At 55.4% G+C, this 27,562-nt stretch overlaps 1 protein-coding gene and 7 long non-coding RNA genes across 16 annotated transcripts; 6 read left to right on the plus strand and 2 right to left on the minus strand.

Annotated features, from left to right (window-relative positions):
* ATP2A1 (ATPase sarcoplasmic/endoplasmic reticulum Ca2+ transporting 1) lies at positions 1 to 27,562 on the minus strand. The gene is made up of 19 exons (XM_058860850.1): positions 27,400 to 27,562; positions 24,939 to 25,019; positions 24,108 to 24,193; positions 22,155 to 22,452; positions 21,175 to 21,341; positions 20,282 to 20,370; positions 19,341 to 19,443; positions 18,232 to 18,363; positions 16,662 to 16,787; positions 15,775 to 15,993; positions 13,312 to 13,647; positions 11,951 to 12,171; positions 9,802 to 10,004; positions 7,959 to 8,044; positions 7,017 to 7,150; positions 4,630 to 4,747; positions 3,161 to 3,278; positions 1,741 to 1,773; positions 1 to 129 (listed from the first exon to the last, which is right to left on the minus strand). The coding sequence occupies exons 1-18, from the start codon at positions 27,485 to 27,487 to the stop codon at positions 1,769 to 1,771; spliced, it is 2,610 nt and encodes an 869-aa protein (XP_058716833.1). The 5' UTR covers positions 27,488 to 27,562; the 3' UTR covers positions 1 to 129; positions 1,741 to 1,768.
* Positions 638 to 3,154, plus strand: LOC131590641 (uncharacterized). 8 transcript variants are annotated; one of them, XR_009280172.1, is made up of 6 exons: positions 638 to 1,268; positions 1,704 to 2,078; positions 2,194 to 2,226; positions 2,396 to 2,804; positions 2,887 to 2,940; positions 3,025 to 3,154. It is a non-coding gene; the product is annotated as an uncharacterized LOC131590641 (long non-coding RNA). The 8 variants fall into 8 exon arrangements; XR_009280169.1 differs by having other exon boundaries at positions 638 to 1,080; positions 1,145 to 1,268; positions 1,704 to 2,804; XR_009280170.1 differs by having other exon boundaries at positions 638 to 1,058; positions 1,134 to 1,268; positions 1,704 to 2,804.
* On the plus strand, positions 4,048 to 4,843 carry LOC131590658 (uncharacterized). The gene is made up of 3 exons (XR_009280193.1): positions 4,048 to 4,062; positions 4,600 to 4,772; positions 4,804 to 4,843. It is a non-coding gene; the product is annotated as an uncharacterized LOC131590658 (long non-coding RNA).
* Positions 5,261 to 5,927, plus strand: LOC131590657 (uncharacterized). The gene is made up of 3 exons (XR_009280192.1): positions 5,261 to 5,377; positions 5,432 to 5,470; positions 5,911 to 5,927. It is a non-coding gene; the product is annotated as an uncharacterized LOC131590657 (long non-coding RNA).
* Positions 8,059 to 9,637, plus strand: LOC131590642 (uncharacterized). The gene is made up of 4 exons (XR_009280174.1): positions 8,059 to 8,522; positions 8,719 to 8,810; positions 8,874 to 9,416; positions 9,448 to 9,637. It is a non-coding gene; the product is annotated as an uncharacterized LOC131590642 (long non-coding RNA).
* Positions 8,577 to 9,178, minus strand: LOC131590654 (uncharacterized). The gene is made up of 3 exons (XR_009280188.1): positions 9,102 to 9,178; positions 8,747 to 8,834; positions 8,577 to 8,623 (listed from the first exon to the last, which is right to left on the minus strand). It is a non-coding gene; the product is annotated as an uncharacterized LOC131590654 (long non-coding RNA).
* LOC131590656 (uncharacterized) lies at positions 14,130 to 14,590 on the plus strand. Of its 2 annotated transcripts, XR_009280190.1 has the most exons (4): positions 14,130 to 14,193; positions 14,235 to 14,275; positions 14,399 to 14,488; positions 14,530 to 14,590. It is a non-coding gene; the product is annotated as an uncharacterized LOC131590656 (long non-coding RNA). The 2 variants fall into 2 exon arrangements; XR_009280191.1 differs by having other exon boundaries at positions 14,440 to 14,553.
* LOC131590653 (uncharacterized) lies at positions 14,664 to 15,216 on the plus strand. Its single transcript, XR_009280187.1, has 2 exons — positions 14,664 to 14,869; positions 14,910 to 15,216. It is a non-coding gene; the product is annotated as an uncharacterized LOC131590653 (long non-coding RNA).

A 27,562-nucleotide genomic window follows, 5' to 3' on the forward strand; every position in this document is an offset into this window, starting at 1 on the left:
GGGAGATGAAAGGGGGGGGAGGGGGGGGGTTGGGGGGAGGGGCGGGATTGTCCTGGGGGGTGGTGGGGGAGGGGGCGGGTCCGACCCCTCCCCCGCGTCACTTCCGGTGCTTCCGGGTGGCCTCGTCCACTGTGGGGGGGAGGGGAGACGGAGGTGACGTCACGGTGATGTCATCGCGGTGACGTCATTGGAGGGTGACGTCATTTCCCCTCCCCCACCACCCCCCCACCCCTCCCCCACCCCCCCAACTCCATCCCGCCCCTCCCCCACAGCGGTGTCACCTGGGGGGGGGGGGGGGACAGGGGATGGGGACAGGGACAGGGGACCACAGGTGACCACAGGTGACCACAGGGTGACACAGGTGACAATGAGGTGACACAGGTGACATTCAGGTGACATTGAGGTGACATCGGTGACAGTCAGGTGACAATGAGGTGACACTGAGGTGACACTGAGGTGACACTGAGGTGACACTGAGGTGACACTGGGGTGACACTGGTGACCATGAGGTGACACTCAGGTGACACAGGTGACACTCAGGTGACACTGAGGTGACATTCAGGTGACACTCAGGTGACACAGGTGACACTCAGGTGACACAGGTGACATTGGGGTGACGCTGAGGTGACAGGTGACACAGGTGACACTGAGGTGACACTGGGGTGACACAGGTGACAATGGGGTGACATTGAAGTGACATCGGTGACACTCAGGTGACAGTGAGGTAACACAGGTGACACTCAGGTGACAGGTGACACACACAGGTGACAGTGAGGTGACACTCAGGTGACACTGAGGTGACAGGTGACACACACAGGTGACAGTGAGGTGACACAGGTGACAATGAGGTGACACTCAGGTGACACTCAGGTGACACTGGGGTGACATCGGTGACACTCAGGTGACACTGAGGTGACACAGGTGACATTGAGGTGACATTGAGGTGACACAGATGACACTGAGGTGACAATGAGGTGACACTGAGGTGACACTGAGGTGACACTGAGGTGACACTGGGGTGACATCGGTGACACTGAGGTGACATTGAGGTGACATCGGTGACAGTCAGGTGACAATGAGGTGACACTGAGGTGACACTGAGGTGACACTGGGGTGACACTGGTGACCATGAGGTGACACTCAGGTGACACAGGTGACACTCAGGTGACACTGAGGTGACATTCAGGTGACACTCAGGTGACACAGGTGACACTCAGGTGACACTGGGGTGACACAGGTGACACTCAGGTGACACAGGTGACATTGGGGTGACGCTGAGGTGACAGGTGACACAGGTGACACTCAGGTGACACTCAGGTGACACTGGGGTGACACTGAGGTGACACTGAGGTGACATTGAGATGACATCGGTGACACTCAGGTGACACAGGCGACACTGAGGTGACACTGGGGTGACATCGGTGACACTCAGGTGACACAGGTGACAATGAGGTGACACTGAGGTGACACAGGTGACACTCAGGTGACATTGGGGTGACATCGGTGACACTGGTGACACAGGTGACACTAAGGTGACACAGGTGACCATGAGGTGACCATGAGGTGACACAGGTGACACAGGTGGCACTGAGGTGACATTGGGGTGACACAGGTGACACTGAGGTGACACAGGTGACCATGAGGTGACACTCAGGTGACAATGGGGTGACACTGAGGTGACACAGGTGACACAGGTGACACAGGTGACAATGGTGACACTCTCAGGTGTCCCCTGGGTACCTGTAGGCGGTGCCGGGGCCGGGCGGGGTCACGCTGGAGATGAGAAGATGAAGATGAGAGGGGGGAGGGGACATGGACACGGGCAGGGGACAGGAGGGGACAGGAGATGACCATGGAGGTGACCATGGAGGGGACATGGAGGGGACATGGAGGGGACATGGAGGTGACCAGGAGATGGTCAGGAGGTGACCATGGACCGTGGAGATGACCATGGAGGGGACATGGACATGGTCAGGAGGACCTGAGGTGACAGGAGGGGACAGGAGGGGACAGGAGATGACCATGGAAGTGACCATGGACCATGGAGGTGACCATGGAGGTGGCCATGGACCATGGAGGTGACCATGGAGGGGACATGGACATGGTCAGGAGGACCTGAGGTGACAGGAGGGGACAGGAGGGGACAGGAGATGACCATGGAGGTGACCATGGACCATGGAAGTGACCATGGAGGGGACCATGGAGGGGACAGGAGGTGACCAGGAGGTGACCATGGAGGGGACCATGGAGGGGACATGGACAGGGGCAGGAGGACAGGAGGGGACAGGAGGTGACAGGAGGGGACCATGGAGGGGACCATGGAGGGGACATGGAGATGGTCAGGAGGACAGGAGGGGACAGGAGATGACCATGGAGGGGACCATGGACCATGGAGGTGGCCATGGAGGGGACATGGACACGGGCAGGGGACAGGAGGGGACAGGAGGAGACCATGGAGGTGACCATGGAGATGGTCAAGGGGACAAGGGATGGACAGAGGTGACCACGGAGATGACCATGGACCTTGGAGATGACCATGGAGGGGACCATGGAGGTGACCATGGAGGGGACCATGGACCATGGAGGTGACCATGGAGGTGACCAGGAGATGGTCAGGGGGACAAGGGATGGACAGGAGGTGACCATGGAGGTGACCATGGAGATGACCATGGACCATGGAGGTGACCAGGAGATGGTCAGGGGGACAGGGGGTGGACAGAGGTGACCATGGAGATGACCATGGACCATGGAGGTGACCATGGAGGTGACCAGGAGATGGTCAGGGGGACAGAGAATGGAAAGAGGTGACCATGGAGATGACCATGGACCATGGAGGAGACCATGGAGATGACCAGGAGATGGTCAGGGGGACGGGATGGACAGGAGGGGACCATGGAGGTGACCAGGAGGTGACCATGGACCATGGAGGTGACCATGGAGGTGACCAGGAGATGGTCAGGGGGACAAGAAATGGACAGGAGGTGACCATGGAGGTGACCACGAAGGTGACCATGGACCATGGAGGTGACCAGGAGATGATGGAGAGGACACGGGGATAACCAAGGTCACCTGGACACCATGGAGGTGACCACAGACGGTGGAGATGACCCCGAGGGGGGTCAGGAGAGGACAACCCGGGAGGTCCAGCCCCACCCCTCACCCTCCAGGTAGTTCCTGGCGATGAACTTGAGGGCCTCGTCCAGAAGAATGACCGGGAAGGAGATCTTGATGACCATCAGCCAATGGGTCAGCGTCAGCGGCGTCAGCTTGAAGATCATCTGGGGACATCGAGGAACGCGGCTGGGACCTCCTCAGGGGCCACCACGGCCGCCCCCGTGGCCACCAGAACTCAGCTGTGGTCGTCAGAACCCAATTGTGGCCACCAGAACTCAGCTGTGGCCACCAGAACTCAGCTGTGGCCACCAGAACCCAACTGTGGCCACCAGAGTCCAACTGTGGTCATCAGAGCCCAACTGTGGCCACCAGAACCCAACTGTGGCCACCAGAGTCCAACCATGGTCATCAAAGCCCAACTGTGGCCACCAGAACCCAGCTGTGGCCACCAGAACCCAACTGTGGCCACCAGAACCCAACTGTGGCCACCAGAGCCCACCCGTGGTCATCAGAACCGAACTGTGGCCACCAGAACCCAACTGTGGCCACCAGAACCCAACTGTGGCCATCAGAACCCACCCGTGGCCATCAGAACCCACCCGTGGCCACCAGAACCCAGCTGTGGCCACCAGAACCCAACTGTGGCCACCAGAACCCGACTGTGGCCACCAGAACCCAGCTGTGGCCACCAGAACCCAACTGTGGCCACCAGAACCCAACTGTGGCCACCAGAACCCAACGGTCACTTGGCCCAAGGTCAACGGAGTCGTGGTCGCCATCTTGGTGACCACCAACCCAATGACCACCACCCCAAGGTCCCCAAGGTCCCCATGACCACCACCCCAAAGTCCAAAAGGCCACCACCCCAAGGCCTCCAAGGTCCCCAAGGCCACCACCCCAAGGTCCCCAAGGCCACCACCCCAAGGTCCCCATGGCCACCACCCCAAGGTCCCCAAGGCCACCACCCCAAGGTCCCCATGACCACCACCCCAAAGTCCCAAAGGCCACCACCCCAAGGTCCCCAAGGTCCCCAAGGCCACCACCCCAAGGTCCCCAAGGTCCCTAAGGCCACCACACCAAGGCCACCAACCCAACATCTCCATGGCCACCACCCCAAGGTCCCCAAGGCCACCACCCCAAGGTCCCCAAGGTCCCCACGGCCACCACCCCAAGGCCACCAACCCAATGACCACCAACCCAACATCTCCATGGTCACCACCCCAAGGCCACCACCCCAAGGTCCCCAAGGTCCCCAAGGCCACCACCCCAAGGTCTCCAAGGTCCCCATGACCACCACCCCAAGGCCACCACCCCAATGTCCCCATGGCCACCACCCCCATGACCACCACCCCAAGGTCCCCATGACCACCACCCCAAGGTCTCCAACCCAAGGTCCCCAAGGCCACCACCCCCAAGGTCTCCATGACCACCACCCCAATGACCACCACACCAAGGTCCCCAATGTCCCCAAGGCCACCACCCGAGGCCACCCCGGTGTCCCCGGTGTCCCCTTACGGGCAGGGGGTCGATGTAGAGGATGACGAAGTGCAGGGACATGGACAGGCAGATGGAGCCCATCAGCCAGATGTTCACCCATGGTGGCATCCGGGCCAGCGACTGGTTCTCCGACAGGCTGGGGACAACACGAGGACATCAAGGTCACCATGGGGCCACCAGGAGGTCACCAAGGTCACCATGGGGTCACCAGGGTCACCATGGGGTCACCAGGAGATCATGGGGACATAATGGGGACATCAAGGTCACCATGGGGCCACCAGGAGATCATTGGGGACACCATGAGGTCACCAGGAGGTCACCATGTGGTCACCATGGGGTCACCAGGAGGTCATGGGGACATCACGAGGACACCAGGAGGTCACCAAGGTCACCATGGGGTCACCAGGAGGTCACCATGGGGCCACCAGGAGGTCATGGGGACATCAGGGACATTGGGGTCACCAGGAGGTCACCAGGGTCACCATGGGGTCATGGGGACATCATGGGGACACCAGAAGGTCACCAGGAGGTCACCATGAGGTCACCATGGGGTCACCATGGGGTCACCAGGAGGTCATGGGGACATCACGGGGACACCAGGAGGTCACCAAGGTCACCATGGGGTCACCATGGGGTCACCAGGAGGTCATGGGGACATTGGGGACATCACGGGGACACCAGGAGGTCACCAAGATCACCGTGGGGTCACCAGGAGGTCACCATGGGGTCACCAGGAGGTCATGGGGACATTGGGGACATCTCAATGGTCACCACAATGACCGTGACCAAGATGACCATGACCATGGTGACCATGACCAAGATGACCACGATGACCATGACCATGGTGACCATGACCAAGGTGACCATGGTGACCATGACCATGACCAAGATGACCAAGGTGACCACAATGACCATGACCAAGCTGACCATGACCAAGATGACCACGGTGACCATGACAATGACCACGATGACCTCCATGACCAAGCTGACCATGACCACGTTCCTCACCTGTTGAGGGCGTTGCACATCTCGATGGTCACCACCATGACCATGACCATGGTGACCAACCTGACCATGACCATGACCATGGTGACCAACCTGACCATGACCATGACCATGGTGACCAAGATGACCAAAGTGACCATGGTGACCATGACCATGACCAAGATGACCAAGGTGACCATGACCAAGATGACCATGACCAAGGTGACCATGATGACCATGACAATGAACAAGGTTACCAAGGTGACCATGACCATGATGACCACGATGACCATGACCATGACCAAGGTGACCAAGATGACCACGATGACCATGACCACGATGACCATGACCAAGGTGACCATGACCGAGATGACCAAGATGACCAAGATGACCATGACCAGGGTGACCACGATGACCAAGGTGACCATGACCATGGTGACCACGACCAAGATGACCACGATGACCATGACCATGGTGACCACCATGACCACGATGACCATGACCATGGTGACCGTAACCAAGGTGACCACAATGACCATGGTGACCATGACCATGACCAAGGTGACCAAGGTGACCATGACCAAGCTGACCATGACCACGTTCCTCACCTGTTGAGGGCGTTGCACATCTCGATGGTCACCACCATGACCATGACCATGGTGACCACGATGACCACGATGACCATGACCAAGATGACCATGACCACCATGACCACCATGACCATGACCATGGTGACCACCATGACCATGACCAAGGTAACCAAGGTGACCAAGATGACCAAGATGACCATGACCATGACCAAGGTGACCATGGTGACCACGATGACCATGACCAACATGACCATGACCATGGTGACCACCATGACAATGATCAAGGTGACCATGAAGACCACGATGATCATGACCATGACCAAGCTGACCATGACCACGTTCCTCACCTGTTGAGGGCGTTGCACATCTCGATGGTCACCACGATGACCATGACCATGGTGACCACGGTGACCACGATGACCATGACCAAGATGACCATGACCACCATGACCACCATGACCATGACCATGGTGACCACCATGACCATGACCAAGGTAACCAAGGTGACCAAGATGACCAAGATGACCATGACCATGACCAAGGTGACCATGGTGACCACGATGACCATGACCAACATGACCATGACCATGGTGACCACCATGACAATGATCAAGGTGACCATGAAGACCACGATGATCATGACCATGACCAAGCTGACCATGACCACGTTCCTCACCTGTTGAGGGCGTTGCACATCTCGATGGTCACCACGATGACCATGACCATGGTGACCACGGTGACCATGACAATGACCACGATGACCTTCATGACCAAGATGACCAAGGTGACCAAGGTGACCATGACCAAGCTGACCATGACCACGTTCCTCACCTGTTGAGGGCGTTGCACATCTCGATGGTCACCAGCACCGACAGCGCCATCGTCATCGGCACCGGGGACTCGAAGATGTCACAGTCCAGGCCCTCGAACTCCACGTTGTGCTCGGAGCACTGCATGAAATGGGTCTGGGGGGACACGAGGACATCTCGGGGTCACCAGGGCTTGGGGACATCCTGAGAACATCTCAAGAACATCTCAAAAACATCTCAGGAACATCTCAGGGAAATCCTGGGGTCACCAGGGCTCGGGGACACCTCGGGGACACCTCAGGAACATCTCAGGAACATCTCAAGAACATCTCGGGAACATCTCAGGAACATCTTGGGGACATCTCAGGGACATCTCAGGAACATCTCAGGGTCACCAGGGCTTGGGGACACCTCGGGGACATCTCAGGAACATCTCAGGAACATCTCAGGGACATCTCAGGAACATCTCAGGGACATCCTGGGGTCACCAGAGCTTGGGGACATCCTGGGAACATCTCAAGAACATCTCAAGAACATCTCAGGGTCACCAGGGCTTGGGGACACCTCGGGAACATCTCAGGGAACATCTCAGGAACATCTCAGGAACATCTCGGGGACATCACGGGGTCACCAGAGCTTGGGGACACCTCGGGAACATCTCAGGAACATCTCAGGGACATCTCAGGGACATCTCAGGAACATTCCGGGGTCACCAGGGCTTGGGGACACCTCGGGGACACCTCAGGAACATCTAGGGAACATCTCAAGAACATCTAAGGAACATCTTGGGGACATCTTGGGGACATCTCAGGGACATCTCAGGGACATCCTGGGGTCACCAGAGCTTGGGGACACCTGAGGACACCTCGAGGACACCTCGAGGACACCTGAGGACACCTCGAGGACACCTGGAGGACACTCTGAGGACACCTTGAGGACACCTGGAGGACACTTTGGGACTCACCAGCTGGTGGTAGCTGACGTTGGGTCCATCCTCGGCGAAGAGGAACCACCAGGCGGCCGCTCCCACCGTGGCGGCCCCGACGTAACCTGGGAGGGGACAACCGGGTGGGTGGGTGGGGAGGAGGTTGGGGACAACCTGGGGACAACCTGGGGACAACCTGGGGACAACCTGGAGGTCTCCAAGGGGCCACCTTGGGGGTCTCCAGGTGGTTTTGGGGGCTTTTTTTGGGGTCTCCAGGTGGTTTTTTGGGTTCTTTTGGATCTCCTGGTGGTTTTTGGAGGTTCCTCGAGGAACCTCCTCCACAGGGATCTCCAGGTGGGGTTTTTTGGACCTCCAGGTGGTTTTGTGGGTTCTCCAGGTGGTTCTTTGGTATCTCCAGGTGGTTTTCTGAAGGTTCCTCGAGGAACCTCCTCCACAGGGATCTCCAGGTGGGGTTTTTTGGATCTCCAGGTGGTTTTGTGGGATCTCCAGGTGGTTTTTTTGGTATCTCCAGGTGGTTTTTTGAAGGTTCCTCAAGGAACCTCCTCCACAGGGACCTCCAGGTGGGTTTTTTTGTATCTCCAGGTGGTTTTTTGGATTCTTTGGGATCTCCAGGTGGGTTTTTTTGGGATCTCCACGTGGTTTTTTGGGCTCTCCACGTGGTTCCTGAAGGTTCCTCAAGGAACCTCCTCCACAAAAAGATCTCAAAGTGATTTTTTTTGATCTCCAGATGTTTTTTGGGATCTCCAGGTGGTTTTTTGGGTTCTTTTGGTATCTCCAGATACTTTTCTGAAGGTTCCTCAGGAAACCTCCTCCACAAGGACCTCCAGGTGAGTTTTTTTGGATCTCCAGATGTTTTTTTGGTATCTCCAGGTGGTTTTTTGGGTTCTTTGGGATCTCCACATGGGTTTTTTGGGGGGTTTTTTGGATCTCCAGGTGTTTTTTTGGGCTCTCCACGTGGTTCCTGAAGGTTCCTCAAGGAACCTTCTCCACGGGGTCATCTCAGGTTGATTTTTTGGTATCTCCAGGTGGTTTTCTGGAGGTTCCTCAAGGAACCTCCTCCACAGGGATCTCCAGCTGGGTTTTTTTGAACCTCCAGATGTTTTTTTGATATCTCCACCTCCTTCCCAGAAGATCCCTCAAAAAAACCACCTCCACAAGGACCTCCAGGTGGGTTTTTGGTATCTCCAGGTGGTTTTTTGATATCTCCAGGTGGTTTTTTGGGTTCTTTGGGATCTCCACATGGTTCTTTTCGGGTTTTTTGGTATCTCCATGTGGTTTTTTGGGCTCTCCACGTGGTTCCTGAAGGTTCCTCAAGGAACCTCCTCCACGAGGAGACCTCAAAATGATTCTTTTGGTATCTCCAGGTGGTTTTTTGGGCTCTCCACCTGGTTCCTGAAGGTTCCTCAAGGAACCTCCTCCACACGAAGATCTCAAAGAGCTTTTTTGGTATCTCCAGATGTTTTTTTGGATTCTTTGGTATCTCCAGGTGGGTTTTTTTGGATCTCAGGGTGGTTTTGTGGGTTCTCCAGGTGGTTCTTTGAAGGTTCCTCAAGGAACCTTCTCCACAGGGACCTCCAGGTGGGGTTTTTTTGTATCTCCAGGTGGTTTTTTGGATTCTTTGTGATCTCCACCTGGTTCCTGAAGGTTCCTCAAGGAACCTCCTCCACGAGGAGACCTCAAAATGATTCTTTTGGGCTCTCCAGGTGGTTTTTTGGTATCTCCAGATGTTTTTTTGATATCTCCATGTGGTTTTTCGGGGTTTTTTTGGATCTCAAGGTGGTTCCTGAAGGTTCCTCAAGAAACCACCTCCACCACCACCCCTGTCCCACCCCTCCCAGATGTCCCCAGATGTCCATCTCACCACCGATGGCCAGGTAGCGGAAGAAGAGCCACCCCGAGATCAGCGGCTCCTTGGGGCTGCGCGGTGGCTTGTCCATGATGTCCAGGTCCGGGGGGTTGAAGCCCAGGGCGGTGGCCGGGAGACCATCGGTGACCAGGTTGACCCAGAGCAGCTGCACCGGGATCAGAGCCTCGGGAAGGCCCAGGGCGGCCGTCAGGAAAATGCTGGGGGAGGGGAACTGGGTCAACTGGGAGGGACTGGGATGGACTGGGAGGGACTGGGAGGGGAACTGGGTAAACTGGGATGGACTGGGAGGGAACTGGAAGGGGTTAAATGGGGACTGGGAGGGGAACTGGGTAAACTGGGAGGGACTGGGATGGACTGGGAGGGAATTGGGAGGGACTGGGATGGACTGGGATGGAACTGGGTAAACTGGGAGGGACTGGGAGGGACTGGGAGGGACTGGAAGGGGTTAAAGGGGGCACTGGGATGGACTGGGAGGGGTTTGGGGTGGACTGGGACAAACTGGGATGGACTGGGAGTGACTGGGAGGGGAACTGGGTAAACTGGGAGGGACTGGGATGGACTGGGAGGGACTGGGAGGGAACTGGGAGGGAACTGGGAGGGACTGGGAGGGGAACTGGGTAAACTGGGATGGACTGGGAGGGACTGGGAGGAACTGGGATGAACTGGGATGGACTGGGAGGGACTGGGAGGGAACTGGGAGGGACTGGGAGGGACTGGGAGGGGAACTGGGACAAACTGGGATGGACTGGGAGGGGAACTGGGATGGACTGGGAGGGACTGGGAGGGGAACTGGGTAAACTGGGATGGACTGGGAGGGACTGGGAGGGACTGGGATGAACTGGGATGGACTGGGAGGGACTGGGAGGGAACTGGGAGGGGCTGGGAGGGACTGGGAGGGGAACTGGGTAAACTGGGAGGGACTGGGAGGGAACTGGGAGGAACTGGGATGGACTGGGAGGGAACTGGGAGGGACTGGGAGGGGTTAAACGGGGACTGGGATGGACTGGGATGGACTGGGAGGGGACTGGGAGGGAACTGGGATGGACTGGGATGGACTGGGAGGGACGGTGAGGGGTTAAACACGGACTGGGAGGGAACTGGGAGGGACTGGGATAAACTGGGATGGACTGGGAGGAATTAAATGGGGACTGGGAGGGGACTGGGATGGACTGGGAGGGACTGGGAGGGGAACTGGGTAAACTGGGAGGGACTGGGAGGGAATTGGGAGGAACTGGGATGGACTGGGAGGGAACTGGGAGGGACTGGGAGGGATTAAATGGGGAAACTGGGATGGACTGGGAGGGGAACTGGGTAAACTGGGAGGGACTGGGATGGACTGGGAGGGGTTAAAGGGGGCACTGGGATGGACTGGGAGGGGTTTGGGGTGGACTGGGACAAACTGGGATGGACTGGGAGTGACTGGGAGGGTAACTGGGTAAACTGGGAGGGACTGGGAGGGGTTAAACGGGGACTGGGAGGGACTGGGGTAAACTGGGATGGACTGGGAGGGAACTGGGAGGGAATTGGGATGGACTGGGATGGACTGGGATGGACTGGGAGGAACTGGGAGGGACTGGGAGGGGAACTGGGTAAACTGGGAGGGACTGGGAGGGAACTGGGATGGACTGAGAGAGGTTAAATGGGGACTGGGATGGACTGGTTTGGACTGGGACAAACTGGGAGGGACTGGGAGGGGACTGGGAGGGGAACTGTGTAAACTGGGAGGGGTTAAACGAGGACTGGGGTAAACTGGGATGGAGTGGGATGAACTGGGAGGGAACTGGGAGGGACTGGGAGGAACTGGGATGAACTGGGAGGGGAACTGGGTAAACTGGGAGGGAATTGGGAGGGATTAAATGGGGACTGGGATGGACTGGGAGGGACTGGGAGGGGAACTGGGACAAACTGGGAGGGACTGGGAGGGGACTGGGAGGGAACTGGGAGGGACTGGAATAAACTGGGATGAACTGGGAGGGGAACTGGGATAAACTGGGATGGACCGGGATGGGAACTGGCACAAACTGGTCCAAACTGGTCCAAACCAGTCCAAACCCATCCAAATTGGTTTCTACTGGTTTCTACTGGTCCAAACTGGTCCAAACTGGTTTCTACTGGTTTCTACTGGTCCAAACTGGTCGCTCACCAGACCACCTCGCCCACGTTGGAGGAGATGAGGTAACGGATGAACTGCTTCATGTTGTTGTAGATGGCCCTGCCCTCCTCCACCGCCGCCACGATGGTGGAGAAGTTGTCATCGGCCAGGACCATCTCCGAGGCCGTCTTGGCCACCGCGGTCCCCGAGCCCATGGCGATGCCGATCTCCGCCTTCTTCAGCGCCGGCGCGTCGTTGACGCCGTCGCCGGTCTGAGGGGACACGGAGAAGATCTCGGGGTTGGTGGTGGGACTTCAGAAGTGAGGTGGGAAGGGTGGGAAATGGGTTCGTTTGGTGGTGGGACTCCATAACTACGTTAGAAGGTGGTGGTGGAACCTCAAAGTGACGTGTAATTGGTGGTGGGACTCCATAACTACGTCAAAAGTTGGTGGGAACTCAAAAACCACCTTTGGAGGCATCAGGAACAGGGTTAGTTTGGTGGTGGGACTCCATAACTACGTTAAAAGTTGGTGGTGGAACCTCAAAGTGACGTGGAATTGGTGGTGGGACTCCATAACTACGTTAGAAGGTGGTGGTGGGACTTCAAAAGTTGAGTCAGAAGTGTGGGAAATGGGGTTGTTTGGTGGTGGGACTCCATAACTACGTTAAAAGTTGGTGGGAACTCAAAAACCACGTTTGGAAGGGTCAGAAATGGGGTTGGGTTGGTGGTGGGACTCCAAAACCACCTCCACCAACCCCCAAACCCCCATAACTTCATGGTGGACCTCCAAAACCACCTCCACCAACCCCCAAACCCACTCAAACCTATGGTGGACCTCCAAAACGACGTCAATCAAGATCTTCTGACTCCCAAACCCCCATAACTTCATGGTAGACCTCCAAAACCACCTCCACCCACCCTCCAACCCCCATAACTTCATGGTGGACCTCCAAAACGACGTCCATCAAGATCTTTTGATCCTCAAACCCATGGTAGACCTCCAAAACCACCTCCACCCACCCTCAAACCCTCTCAAACCCCCATAACTTTATGGTAGACCTCGAAAACCACCTCCACCAACCCTCCAACCCCCATAACTTCATGGTGGACCTCCAAAACCACCTCCACCAACCCTCCAACCCCCATAACTTCATGATGGACCTCCAAAACCATGTCTATCAAGATCTTTTGATCCTCCAACCCCCATAACTTCATGGTGGACCTCCAAAATCATGTCCATCAAGATCTTTTGACCCTCAAACCTTCTCAAACCCATGGTGGACCTCCAAAACCATGCCCACAAAGATCTTTTGACCCTCAAACCCATGGTAGACCTCCAAAATTACCTCCACCCACCCTCCAACCCCCATAACTTCATGGTGGACCTCCATAACCACCTCCATCTCCTCACCATGGCCGTGATCTCGTCGAAGGACTGCAGGAACTCCACGATCTTGGACTTGTGGGTGGGCTCCACCCGGGCGAAGCAGCAGGCTCTCCTGCAAGCTTCTCGCTGCTCGGACAACGGGAGGTCATCGAACTCGCGGCCGGTGTAGGCGCGGCCGGTGACCTCCTCATCTTCACCGAAGATGCCGATGCGGCGGCAGATGGCGATGGCCGTGCCCTTGTTGTCCCCGGTGATCATGATGACGCGGATGCCGGCGTCGCGGCACAGGCGGATGGAGCCCATGACCTCCTTGCGTGGTGGGTCCAACATCCCCACGCAGCCCACGAAGGTCAGGTCGGTCTGGACAGGAGAAGGTTGGAGGTGGAAGGTCCATGAGATGGGGTTTGGAGATGGTGGTGGAGCAGGAACCTCCAAAAATGGAGGTTTGGAGGTCAAGGAACCTCCAAAAATGGAGGTTTGGAGGTCACAGAAGATCTGGAACCTCCAAAAATGGAGGTTTGGAGATGGTGAAGGACCAAGAACCTCCATGAGATGGGGTTTGGAGGTGATGATGGACCAGGAACCTCCAAAAATGGAGGTTTGGAGGTTGTGGTGGACCAGGAACCTCCATGAGATGGGGTTTGGAGGTCGTGGTGGACCAGGAACCTCCATGAGATGAGGTTTGGAGATCAGAAATGGAGGTTTGGAGATGGTGGTGGACCAGGAACCTCCATGAGATGGGGTTTGGAGATGGTGGTGGAGCAGGAACCTCCATGAGATGGGGTTTGGAGGTGGTGATGGAGAAGGAACCTCCATGAGATGGGGTTTGGAGGTCATGAAGGACCAGGAACCTCCATGAGATGGGGTTTGGTGGTGGTGGTGGACCAGGAACCCAAAAATTTGGAGGTTTTGTGGTCATGAAGGACCAGGAACCTCCATAAATTGAGGTTTGGAGATGGTGGTGGACCAGGAACCTCCATGAGATGAGGTTTGGAGATCAAAAATGGAGGTTTGGAGATGGTGGTGGACCAGGAACCTCCAGAGATGGGGTTTGGAGGTCATGAAGGACCAGGAACCTCCATGAGATGAGGTTTGGAGATCAAAAATGGAGGTTTGGAAGTGGTGGTGGAGAAGGAACCCAAAAATTTGGAGGTTTGGAGGTGGTGGTGGACCAGGAACCTCCATGGGATGGGGTTTGGAGGTGATGATGGACCAGGAACCTCCAAAAATGGAGGTCTGGAGGTGGTGGTGGACCAGGAACCTCCATGAGATGGGGGTGCCGGCGTCGCGGCACAGGCGGATGGAGCCCATGACCTCCTTGCGTGGTGGGTCCAACATCCCCACGCAGCCCACGAAGGTCAGGTCGGTCTGGACAGGAGAAGGTTGGAGGTGGAAGGTCCATGAGATGGGGTTTGGTGGTGGTGGTGGACCAGGAACCTCCAAAAATTGGGGTTTGGAGGTGATGATGGACCAGGAACCTCCAAAAATGGAGGTTTGGAGGTGGTGAAGGACCAGGAACCTCCATGAGATGGGGTTTGGAGGTCGTGGTGGACCAAGAACCTCCATGAGATGGGGTTTGGAGGTGATGATGGACCAGGAACCCAAAAATTTGGGGTTTGGAGATGGTGGTGGACCAGGAACCTCCAAAAATGGAGGTTTGGAGGTGGTGGTGGACCAGGAACCTCCATGAGATGGGGTTTGGAGATGGTGGTGGACCAGGAACCTCCATGAGATGGGGTTTGGAGATGGTGGTGGACCAGGAACCTCCATGAGATGGGGTTTGGAGGTGATGATGGACCAGGAACCTCCATGAGATGGGGTTTGGAGATGGTGAAGGACCAGGAACCTCCAAAAATGGAGGTTTGGAGATGGTGGTGGACCAGGAACCTCCAGAGATGGGGTTTGGAGGTCATGAAGGACCAGGAACCTCCATGAGATGAGGTTTGGAGGTCATGAAGGACCAGGAACCTCTCTCAAAAATCCCAAACCCTCTAATTGAGGTCACATCATCCAAAAATGAGGTCCCACCACCCAAACCTGAGGTTCCTCCACCAAATTTGAGGTCCCACCACCCAAACCTGAGGTCCCACCACCCCCAATGAGGTCCCACCACCTCCAATGAGGTCCCACCACCCAAACCTGAGGTTCCTCCACCAAATTTGAGGTCCCACCACCTCCAATGAGGTCCCACCACCCCCAATGAGATCCCACCACCCACAGTGAGGTCCCACCACCCAAACCTGAAGTTCCTCCACCAAATTTGAGGTCCCACCACCTCCAATGAGGTCTCACCATCCACAATGAGGTCCCACCACCCAAAAATGAGGTCCCACCACACAAACCTGAAGTTCCTCCACCAAATTTGAGGTCCCACCACCCCCAATGAGGTCCCACCACCCAAACCAAGGTCCCACCACCCAAAATCGAGGTCCCACCACCCCCAAGGAGATCCCACCACCCTCAAGGACCACCCGGTGGCCCACCCACCTCATACTCGGAGAACTTGGAGGAGTCCTCCAGGACCATCTCCTCCTTCTTGGGTGGGGTGTCCCTGGTGGCCAAGGCCAGGCAGCGCAAGGTGTCCCTGCCCGTCCCCCACTCCTTGATGACGCTCTGGATCTTCTCCTTCACCGCCGGGGTCAGAGGAACCCTGGTGGTCCCCACACGGACGTAGTTGCAGCGGTCGATGACGCCCTCGGGGGCACCCTGGGGTGGACAGGAGAAGGTGGAGAAGTTTGGGGACATCTTGGTGGGGTGGTGGGAAGGAGGTTTGAGAAGGTTTGGGGTGGTGGGGACCAAATTTTGGGTGGTGGAACCTGGGTTTGAGAAGGTCCAGAGTGGTGGGACCAAGGTTTGAGAAGGTCTGGGGTGGTGGGGACCAAATTTGGAGTGGTGGGACCTGGGTTTGAGAAGGTCCAGAGTGGTGGAACCCAGATTTGAGAAGGTCTGGGGTGGTGGGACCCAACTTTGAGAAGGTCTGGGGTGGTGGGAACCAAGTTTGGGGTGGTGGGACCAGGTTTGAGAAGGTCTGGGGTGGTGGGACCCAACTTTGAGAAGGTTCAGAGTGGTGGGACCTGGGTTTGAGAAGGTTTGGGGTGGTGGGGACCAAATTTGGGGTGGTGGGAACCAAGGTTTGAGAAGGTCTGGGATGGTGGGACCAAGGTTTGAGAAGGTTTGGGGTGGTGGGAACCAAATTTGGGGTGGTGGGAACCAAGTTTGGGGTGGTGGGAACCAAGGTTTGAGAAGGTCTGGGGTGGTGGAACCAAGGTTTGAGAAGGTTTGGGGTGGTGGGACCAAGGTTTGAGAAGGTCTGGGGTGGTGGGACCTGGTCTGGAAGTGGTGGGACACGGATGACACCACCCAGGTGACCTCACCTTGACGAACATCTTGTTGCCCACGGCCGCTCTGGAGGCCTTGGCCGGGGAGCAGAAGACCGACATGGACTTCCTGTCCCTGGAGAACTCCAGCGTGAACTCCTTCTTCATCAGCTGCTTGATCACCTGGGACAGGTGGGACAGGGGACAATCATGGCCTGGGGTCTCCAGAAGAAGTTTTGGGGTTCTCCAGAAGAAGTTTTGGGGTCTCCATGGAGATCTTGGAGGTTCCTGGAGGAACTTTGGGTCCACCATGGAAATTTTGGGTCCTCCAGAAGAAGTTTTGGGATCTTCAGAAGAACTTTTGGGTTCTCCATGGAGATCTTGGAAGTTCCTGGAGGAACTTTGGGTTCTCCAGAAGAAATTCTAGGTCCTCCAGAAGAAGTTTTGGAGGTTCCTGGAGGAACTTTGGGTCCTCCATGGAAATTTTGGGGTCTCCAGAAGAAATTTTGGAGGTTCCTGGAGGAACTTTGGGTCCTCCAGAAGAAGTTTTGGGTTCTCCATGGAGATCTTGGAGGTTCCTGAAGGAACTTTGGGTTCTCCATGGAGATCTTGGAGGTTCCTGGAGGAACTTCAGGTTCTCCATGGAAATTTTGAAGGTTCCTGGAGGAACTTTGGGTTCTCCATGGAAATTTTAGGGTCTCCATGAAATTTTAGAGATTCCTGGAGGAACTTTGGGTTCTCCAGAAGAAGTTTTGGGTTCTCCATGGAGATCTTGGAGGTTCCTGGAGGAACTTTGGGTTCTCCATAAAAATTTTGAAGGTTCCTGGAAGAACTTTGGGTCCACCATGGAAATTTTGGGGTCTCCAGAAGAAATTTTGAAGGTTCCTGGAGGAATTTTGGGTTCTCCATGGAGATCTTGGAGGTTCCTGGAGGAACTTCGGGTTCTCCATGGAAATTTTGAAGGTTCCTGGAGGAACTTTGGGTTCTCCAGAAGAAGTTTTGGGTCCTCCATGGAAATTTTGGAGGTTCCTGAAGGAACTTTGGGTTCTCCATGAAAACCTTGGAGGTTCCTGGAGGAACTTTGGGTCCTCCATGGAAACTTTGGGTTCTCCAGAAGAAATTTTGGGTCCTCCAGAAGAAATTTAAATTTTGGGTTCTCCATGGAGACCTTGGAGGTTCCTGGAAGAACTTTGGGTTCTCCATGGAGATCTTGGAGGTTCCTGAAGGAACTTTGGGTTCTCCATGGAGATCTTAGAGGTTCCTGGAGGAACTTTGGGTCCACCATGGAAATTTTGGGGTCTCCAGAAGAAATTTTGGAGGTTCCTGAAGGAACTTTGGGTTCTCCATGGAGATCTTGGAGGTTCCTGGAGGAACTTCGGGTTCTCCATGGAAATTTTGGGTTCTCCAGAAGAAATTTTAGGTCCTCCAGAAGAAACTTTGGGTTCTCCATGGAAACCTTGGAGCTTCCTGAAGGAACTTCTCCATCTCCACCAACCCCCACCCCACCCATCACCCACAACTTCTCCATTCTCCACGTGACACCAAACCACGGAGACCTCCAAAGCCCAGGTGCCACCAGGACCTTCTCCAGGAGATGTCCCAGGGTGGTGGCCCAGGTGACACTCACGGCGTTGCAGGCGTTGGCGCGTTCCACCTTGGAGAGGCTCCTGACGTCGGTGTTGAAGACGTTCATCTTCTCCACCAGGCAGGTCAAGGCCGTCTCGGTGGCCTCCCCGACCTTCTCGTAGACACCTTTGGACTTTGGATGGAGACATCTCCAGGTCACCACCAAGGTGGGGACAACCCAGCTCGGGGGGGGGTTTGGAGGTCACGGAGGAACGGGGAGAGGTCACAGGAGATCTGAAGTTCTCAGGTTGAGGTCCCACCATCCCCAAATGAGGTCCCACCACCCAAACTTGAGGTTCCTCCACCAAATTCGGGGTCCCACCACCCACAATGAGGTCCCACCACCCAAACCTGAAGTTCTTCCACCAAACCTGAGGTCCCACCACCCAAACCTGAAGTTCCTCCACCAAATTCGAGGTCCCACCACCCCCAGTGAGGTCCCACCACCCAAACTTGAGGTCCCACCACCCAAACCTGAGGTTCCTTTACCGAATCTGAGGTCCCACCACCCCCAGTGAGGTCCCACCACCAAATTTGAGGTCCCACCACCCAAACCAAGGTCCCACCACCCCCCCTGAGGTCCCACCACCCAAACCTGAAGTTTCTTTACCAAATCTGAGATCCCACCACCCCCAGTGAGGTCCCACCACCCAAACTTGAGGTTCCTCCACCAAATCTGAGGTCCCACCACCCCCAGTGAGGTCCCACCACCAAATTTGAGGTCCCACCACCTCCAATGAGGTCCCACCACCCAAACCAAGGTCCCACCACCCCCACTGAGGTCCCACCACCCAAACCTGAAGTTCCTCCACCAAATTTGGGGTCCCACCACCCCCAGTGAGGTCCCACCACCCAAACCTGAAGTTCCTCCACCAAATCTGAGGTCCCACCACCCAAACCTGAGGTCCCACCATCCACAATGAGGTCCCACCACCCAATCCTGAAGTTCTTCCACCAAATTTGAGGTCCCACCACCCAAACTTGAGGTTGCTCAACCAAATTTGAGGTCCCACCACCAAAATGAGGTCCCACCACCCCCCCTGAGGTCCCACCCCCCCTGAGGTCCCACCAGCCAGGTCCAAGGCCACCCTGGTGGCCCTCCATGGTCACCTCGTTGTAGTCCAGCGAGGAGTCGTTGCAGAGGGCGCAGATGGTGGCCAGCTCCACCAGACCATCGTATTGACCAGCCTTGACCGGCCTGTCCTGCTTCAACCTGGAGAAGACATCCAGGTGGACGTGGTGGTCAAAGAGGGGATGGAGAAGACCTCGAGGTCATCGGGGGTCAAGGGGAGGTCGGGTGGAATTTGGGGAGCTTCTGGTGGAATTTGAGAAGGTCTTGAGGACCTCTGAGAAGGTTTTGAGGACCTTCAAGAAGGTTTTGAGGACTTCTGAGAAGGTTTTGAGGACCTCAGAAGGTCTTGAGAACCTCCAAGAAGGTTTTGAGAACCTCTGAGAAGGCTTTGAGGACCTTCAAGAAGGTCTTGAGGACCTCCCAGAAGGTCTTGAGAACCTCAGAAGGTCCTGAGGACCTCTGAGAAGGCTTTGAGAACCTTTGAGAAGGTTTTGAGGATCTCAGAAGGTCCTGAGGACCTCTGAGAAGGTTTTGAGGACCTTCGAGAAGGTCCTGAGAACCTCCGAGAAGGTCTTGAGGATCTTCAAGAAGGTTTTGAGGACCTCTGAGAAGGCTTTGAGAACCTCTGAGAAGCTTTTGAGGATCTCAGAAGGTCCTGAGGACCTCTGAGAAGGTTTTGAGGATGTTCAAGAAGGTCTTGAGAACCTTCAAGAAGGTTTTGAGGACCTCTGAGAAGGTTTTGAGGACCTTCAAGAAGGTCTTGAGGACCTCCCAGAAGGTCTTGAGAACCTCTGAGAAGGTTTTGAGGACCCCTGAGAAGGTTTTGAGGACCTTTGAGAAGGTCCTGAGAACCTCCCAGAAGGTCTTGAGAACCTCCAAGAAGGTCCTGAGGACCTTCAAGAAGCTTTTGAGGGTCTGGAGACCTTGGGGTGGACTTTGAGGACCTCTGAGGTGCCACTTGAGGACATCTCCAACTCACACTTCTCCTTCTGGGGCGTAGGTGGAGCCGGTGATGGAGAACTCGTTGAGGGAGCAGACGTCGCCCTCCACCTTGTCCATGATGAACATCTGGGGACAAACGGGGACATTTGAGGACCTTGGAGGACACGGGAGGTTCCTGGAGGAACTTTGGGTTCTCCATGGAAATTTTGGGGTCTCCAGAAGAACTTCTGAGGTTCCTGGAGGAACTTTGGGTTCTCCATGAAATTTTGGGGTCTCCAGAAGAACTTCTGAGGTTCTCCATGGACATTTTGGGGTCTCCAGAAGAACTTCTGAAGTTCCTGGAGGAACTTTGGGTTCTCCATGGGATTTTGGAGGTTCTCCATGGACACTTTGGGTTCTCCATGGACATTTGGGGGTCTCCAGAAGAACTTCTGAGGTTCCTGGAGGAACTTTGAGGTTCTCCATGAAATTTGGGTTCCTCAGAAGAACTTCTGAAGTTCTCCATGGACATTTTGGGTTCCTCAGAAGAACTTCTGAGGTTCTCCATGGACATTTTGGAGTCTCCAGAAGAACTTTGGAGGTTCCTGGAGGAACTTTGGGTTCTCCAGAAGAACTTCTGAGGTTCTCCATGGAAATTTTGGGTTCCTCAGAAGAACTTCTGAGGTTCTGCATGGACATTTTGGTTTCTCCATGGACCTTTTTGGGTTCTCCATGGACATTTTGGTTTCTCCATGGACCTTTTTGGGTTCTCCATGGACAATTTGGTTTCTCCATGGACATTTTGGGTTCCTCAGAAGAACTTCTGAGGTTCTCCATGGACATTTTGGATTCTCCATGGACATTTTGGTTTCTCCATGGCCATTTTTGGTTCCTCCATGAACTTCTGGATCTCCTCCATGGACAACCCCTGGACTTTCCAGAAGGTCCCACCTTGCAGACGGACATCTGGTTGGTGGTCAAGGTCCCGGTCTTGTCGGAGCAGATGACCGAGGTGCAGCCCAAGGTCTCCACCGAGGGCAGGCTGCGGACAATCGCGTTCTTCTTGGCCATGCGCCGAGTGCCCAGGGCCAGGCAGGTGGTGATGACGGCGGGGAGACCTGAGGAGGTCACCAGGGTGGTCACCAGAAGCTTCTGGTGGTCATCAGAAGGTTCTGGTGGTCATCTGGAGATCTCCAGTTGACCACGGGTGAGGTTTGAAGGTCAGGAGATGGGCAGGGATGGTTGGAGGGTGGACAGGAGTTGATGAGGGACCGTGGGTGGTCCATAGGTGACCATGGGTGGTCTCCAAGAGCTCCAGAATGACCATGAATGGTCCATAAATGACCACGGATGGTCCATAAGTGACCACGAATGGTCCAAAAGTGACCATGGATGGTCTCCAAAACCCCATAACTGACCATGAATGGTCCATAAATGACCACGGATGGTCCATAAGTGACCACGGGTGGTCCAAAAGTGACCATGAATGGTCTCCAAAGCTCCATAAGCACCTCCAACCTTCTCCAAACCATCTCAAACCTTCTCCAAACCACCTGGAACCTTCTCCAGACTCCATAACTGACCATGAATGGTCCATAAATGACCACGGATGTTCTCCAAAACCCCATAAGTGACCATGAATGGTCTCCAAACCTCCATAACTGACCACGAATGGTCTCCAAAACCCCGTAACCACCTCCAATCTTCTCCGAACCTTCTCCAAACCACCCCAAACGTTCTCCAAACCCCATAACCACCTCCAACTTTCTCCGAAACTCCATGAATGGTCCATAAATGACCACGGATCTTCTCCAAAACTCCATAACCTTCTCCAAACCATCTCAAAACTTCTCCAAACCACCCCAAACCTTCTCCAAACCACCCCAAACCTTCTCCAAACCCCATAACCACGTCAAACCCTCCTTAGATACCCTCAGGAATGGCCGCCACCGCCAGCGCCACGGCGATCTTGAAGTAGTAGATGGCCCCACGGATCCAGGAGCCGCCGTGGACGGGGTCGTTGAAGTGGCCGATGTTGATGGCCCAGACGGCCACGCAGATCAAGGAGATGACCTTGGACAGCTGCTCCCCGAACTCGTCCAGCTTCTGCTGCAGGGGGGTCTTGTCCTGCTCGGTGGCCGCCATCTCGTCGCGGATTTTGCCGATCTCGGTGTTGACGCCGGTGGCCACCACGATGCCCACGGCTTTGCCGGCGCCGATGTTGGTGCCCTGAGGAAGAGGAGGAGGAGGAAAAAAATGGGGGGGAAAATGGGGATTTTTGGGGGGAAAATTTGGGAATGTTTGGGGGTTTTGGGGGGAAATTTTGGGGAAAATTTGGGGAAAATTTGGGAAAAAATTGGGGGAAAATTGTGGAAAATTTGAATTTTTAGGGAAAATTTTTTGGGGTAAAAATTGGGATTTTTGGGGGAAAATTTGGGGAAAATTTGGGATTTTTGGGGGAAATTTGGGGAAAAAATTTGGGGAAAATTTGGGGAAAATTTTGGAATTTTTGGAGAAAATTTGGAGAATTTTGGGGGAAAATTTGGAATTTTTGGGGGGAAAAATTTTGGGAATTTTGGGGATTTTTGAGGGGAAAATTTGGAATTTTTGGGGGGAAATTTGGGGAAAAATTTGGAATTTTTAGGGAAAATTTGGGGAAAAATTTGGAATTTTTAGGGAAAATTTAGGGAATTTTGGGGGAAAAATTTGGGAAAAACTTGGAATTTTTAGGGAAAATTTGGGGAAAAATTTGGGATTTTGGGGAGGAAAGTTTGGGAATTTTGGGGAAAATTTGGGGAATTTTGGGGGGAAAATTTGGGGAATTTTTGGGGGAAAATTTGGGGGAAAATTGGGGGAAAATTTGGGGGAAAATTGGGATTTTTATGGAAAATTTTTTGGGGATTTTTGGGGTAAAAATTCAGAAAAAATTTGGGGATTTTTGGGGGAAAATTTGGGGGGAAATTGGGGCAAAAATTGGGAAAAATTTGGGGGAAATTTGGGGATTTGGGGAAAATTTGGGAATTTTTGGGGGTTTTGGGGGGCAATTTTGGGGAAAATTGGGGAAAATTTGGGGGAAAATTTGGGGAAACTTTTGGAGTTTTTAGGGAAAATTTGGGGAAAAATTGGGATTTTTAGGGAAAATTTTTTGGGGATTTTTGGGGTAAAAATTGGGATTTTTGGGGGAAAATTTGGGGGGAAATTGGGATTTTTAGGGACAATTTGGGGGAAAATTTGGGGAAAAATTTGGAATTTTTAGGGAAAATTTGGGGAAAAATTGGGGTAAAATTGGGGAAAAAATTGGGGGAAAATTTGGGATTTTAAGGGAAAATTTGGGGAAAAATTGGGAAAATTTGGGGAAAATTTGGGGGAAAAATTTGGAATTTTTGGGGGAAAATTCAGGGAAAATTTGGAATTTTTAGGGAAAATTTGGGGAAAATTTTGGGGATTTTGGGGGAAATTTGTTGGAAAATTTGGGAATTTTTGGGAGGAAAAATTTTGGGGTTTTGGGAAAAAAAATGGGGGAAAATTGGGGAAAAATTGGGAATTTGGGGGAAAAAATTGGTTGAAAAAAATCGGGGAAAATTGGGATTTTCCAGGACAGGTGACACTGATGACGTCACACAGGTGAGACACAGGACAGGTGAGACACCGATGACGTCACACACACACACACACTGATGACTTCACCCATCGATGATGTCACCGATGACGTCACCGATGACGTCACTGACCGAGAAGAGCACGTCCTGCCACTGACAGGTGAGACACCGATGACGTCACACAGATGGGACATTGATGACGTCACACAGGTGAGACACAGACACAGGACAGGTGAAAGTGATGACGTCACACCCATTGATGACGTCACCGATGACGTCACTGACCGAGAAGAGCATGTTCTTCTTGTCCTGGTTGACCGCCCGGGGGTCGGGCACCGGCTCCGTGTGCTTGATCACCGACACCGACTCCCCTGCACCAGTACAGACCAGTATGGACCAGTTTGAACTGGTATAGACCAGTATAAACCAGTACAGACCAGTATGGACCAGTTTGAACCGGTATGGACCAGTTTGAACCAGTATGGACCAGTATAAACCGGTATGGACCAGTACAGACTGGTATGGACCCCCAGTTCCCTCCCAGTCCCTCCCAGTTCCATCCCAGTTTATCCCAGTCCCTCCCAGTCCCCGTTTAACCCCTCCCAGTCCATCCCAGTTCCTCCCAGTCCATCCCAGTTTATCCCAGTTCCCGTTTAACCCCTCCCAGTCCATCCCAGTTCCCTCCCAGTCCATCCCAGTCCATCCCAGTTCCCTCCCAGTCCATCCCAGTCCCCGTTTAACCCCTCCCAGTTCCCTCCCAGTTCATCCCAGTTGACTCCAGTCCATCCCAGTCCATCCCAGTTTATCCCAGTTCCTCCCAGTCCCTCCCAGTCCATCCCAGTTCCCTCCCAGTCCATCCCAGTCCCTCCCAGTTCATCCCAGTCCATCCCAGTCCCCTCCCAGTCCCTCCCAGTCCATCCCAGTTCCCTCCCAGTCCCTCCCAGTCCATCCCAGTTCCCTCCCAGTCCATCCCAGTCCATCCCAGTTCCCTCCCAGTCCCTCCCAGTCCCTCCCAGTCCCTCCCAGTCCATCCCAGTTCCCTCCCAGTTCCCTCCCAGTCCCTCCCAGTCCCTCCCAGTCCCCGTTTCACCCCTCCCAGTCCGTCCCAGTTCGTACCAGTAAGGATGGACTGGTCCACCCGCAGCGTGGTGGATTTGATGGAGATGATCCGGATGTCGGCCGGGACCTTGTCCCCAACTGGGGACACAGCGGGGGTCACTGGGAGGGACTGGGAGGGACTGGGAGGGACTGGGATGGACTGGGATGGACTGGGAGGGACTGGGATGGACTCGGATGGACTCGGATGGACTGGGAGGGACTGGGAGGGAACTGGGAGGGGTTAAACGGGGACTGGGATGGACTGGGGTGAACTGGGATGGACTGGGAGGGACTGGGAGGGAACTGGGATGGACTGGGGTGAACTGGGATGGACTGGGAGGGAACTGGGATGGAGTTAAATGGGGACTGGGATGGACTGGGAGGGACTGGGAGGGACTGGGAGGGGTTAAACGGGGACTGGGATGGACTGGGAGGGACTGGGAGGGACTGGGAGGGACTGGGAGGGGTTAAACGGGGACTGGGATGGACTGGGACAAACTGGGATGGAACTGGGAGGGAACTGGGAGGGACTGGGATGGAGTTAAATGGGGACTGGGAGGGACTGGGACGAACTGGGACAAACTGGGATGGACTGGGATGGAACTGGAAGGGGACTGGGATGGACTGGGATGGACTGGGGTGAACTGGGATGGACTGGGATGGACTGGGAGGGGACTGGGATGGACTGGGATGGACTGGGATGGAACTGGGAGGGACTGGGAGGGGACTGGGAGGGGACTGGGATGGACTGGGGTGAACTGGGATGGACTGGGATGGACTGGGGTCAACTGGGAGGGACTGGGAGGGAACTGGGAGGGAACTGGGAGGGACTGGGAGGGGATTGGAGGGGTCACTGGGGTCACTCTTTGTCCCCTGAGTGACCCCGTGACCCCAGGATGACCCCGTGACCTCTTGGTGACCCCTGAATGACCCCTGAGTGACCCCTGAGTGACCCCTGAGTGACCCCATGACCTCTCAGTGACCCCTGGCTATCCCCGTGACCCCTGGGTGACCCCTGAGTGACCCCTGAATGACCCCATGACCCCTGAGTGACCCCTGAGAGACCCCTGGGTGACCCCTGGCTGACCCCATGACCCCAGGATGACCCCGTGACCTCTCAATGATCCCTGGGTGACCCTGTGACCTCTGGGTGACCCCAGTGACCCCTGAGTGACCCCTGGCTGACCCCATGACCTCTCAATGACCCTGTGACCTCTCAGTATCCACTGAGTGACCCCTGAGTGACCCCTGGCTGACCCCATGACCTCAGAGTGACCCCATGACCTCAGGATGACCCCGTGACCTCTCAATGACCCCTGGGTGACCACAGTGACCCCTGAGTGACCCCTGGATGACCCTGTGACCCCTGAATGACCCCGTGACCTCTTGGTGACCCCTGAGTGACCCCTGAGTGACCCCTGAATGACCCCGTGACCTCTCAATGACCTCGTGACCCCTGTGTGACCCCTGAGTGACCCCGTGACCTCTGAATGACCCCGTGACCCCTGAGTGACCCCTGAGTGTCCCCCTGACCTCAGGATGACCCCATGACCCCTGGATGACCCCTGAGTGACCCCGTGATCTCTCAGTGACCCTTGAGTGACCCCTGAGTGACCCCTGAGTGACACCAATGTCCCAGTGACCCCAGGATGACCCCATGACCTCTCAGTGACCCCTGGGTGTCCTCAATGTCCCAATGACCTCAGGATGACCCCGTGACCCCTGAGTGACCCCTGGCTGACCCTGTGACCCCTGAGTGACCCCGTGACCTCTCGGTGACCCCGTGACCCCTGTGTGACCCCTGTGTGACCCCAATGTCCCAGTGACCCCAGGATGACCCCATGACCTCTCAGTGACCCCTGGGTGAGCCCTGGATGGCCCCAGTGACCCCATGACCCCTGGGTGACCCCTGAGTGACCCCGTGACCTCTCGGTAACCTCGTGACTCCTGAGTGACCCCTGGGTGACCCCTGAGTGACCCCATGACCTCTCAATGACCCCGTGACCCCTGGGTGACCCCTGAGTGACCCCGTGACCTCTCGGTGACCCCTGACTGACCCCTGAGTGACCCCTGAGTGACACCAATGTCCCAGTGACCCCTGAAAGACCCCATGACCCCTGTGTGACCCCTGTGTGACCCCGGAATGACCCCATGGCCTCTCAATGACCCCTGGTGTCCTCAATGTCCCAATGACCTCAGGATGACCCCGTGACCTCTGAATGACCCTGTGACCCCTGGCTGACCCCTGTGTGACCCCTGAGTGATCCCGTGACCTCTCGGTGACCCCGTGACCCCTGGGTGACCCCTGGTTGGCCCCATGACCCCTGGTTGACCCCGTGACCCCTGGGTGACCCCTGAGTGACCCCGTGACCCCTGGGTGACCCCAGAGTGATCCCATGACCCCTGTGTGACCCCTGAATGACCCCGTGACCCCTGAGTGACCCCTGGGTGACCCCGTGACCCCTGTTTGACCCCTGACCTGCCACCTCAGCGATGTCCCCCGGCACCAGGTCCCGGGCCTTGATCCTCTGCACGGCCTTGCGGTCACTGCGGTAAACTTTGCCCATCTCGGGCTCGTATTCCTTCAGAGCCTCGATGGCGTTCTCTGCATTCCGCTCCTGGAGGAAATTTGGGAATTCTGG

The sequence above is a fragment of the Poecile atricapillus genome, chromosome 34 (genome assembly GCF_030490865.1).
Source record: "Poecile atricapillus isolate bPoeAtr1 chromosome 34, bPoeAtr1.hap1, whole genome shotgun sequence".
Taxonomy (NCBI): domain Eukaryota; kingdom Metazoa; phylum Chordata; class Aves; order Passeriformes; family Paridae; genus Poecile; species Poecile atricapillus.

Bases quoted from the DNA above. Each gene is read 5' to 3' on its own strand.
- ATP2A1 (XM_058860850.1), bottom strand. From the start codon at position 27,487: ATGGGCAAAGTTTACCGCAGTGACCGCAAGGCCGTGCAGAGGATCAAG. The intron at 8,045-9,801 runs GTGAGATGGACA...GTCCCCTCCCAG, and splicing joins CCGCTACCTGGCCATCGGTG to GTTACGTCGGGGCCGCCACG. The intron at 4,748-7,016 runs GTGAGGAACGTG...TGTTGTCCCCAG, and splicing joins ATGTGCAACGCCCTCAACAG to CCTGTCGGAGAACCAGTCGC.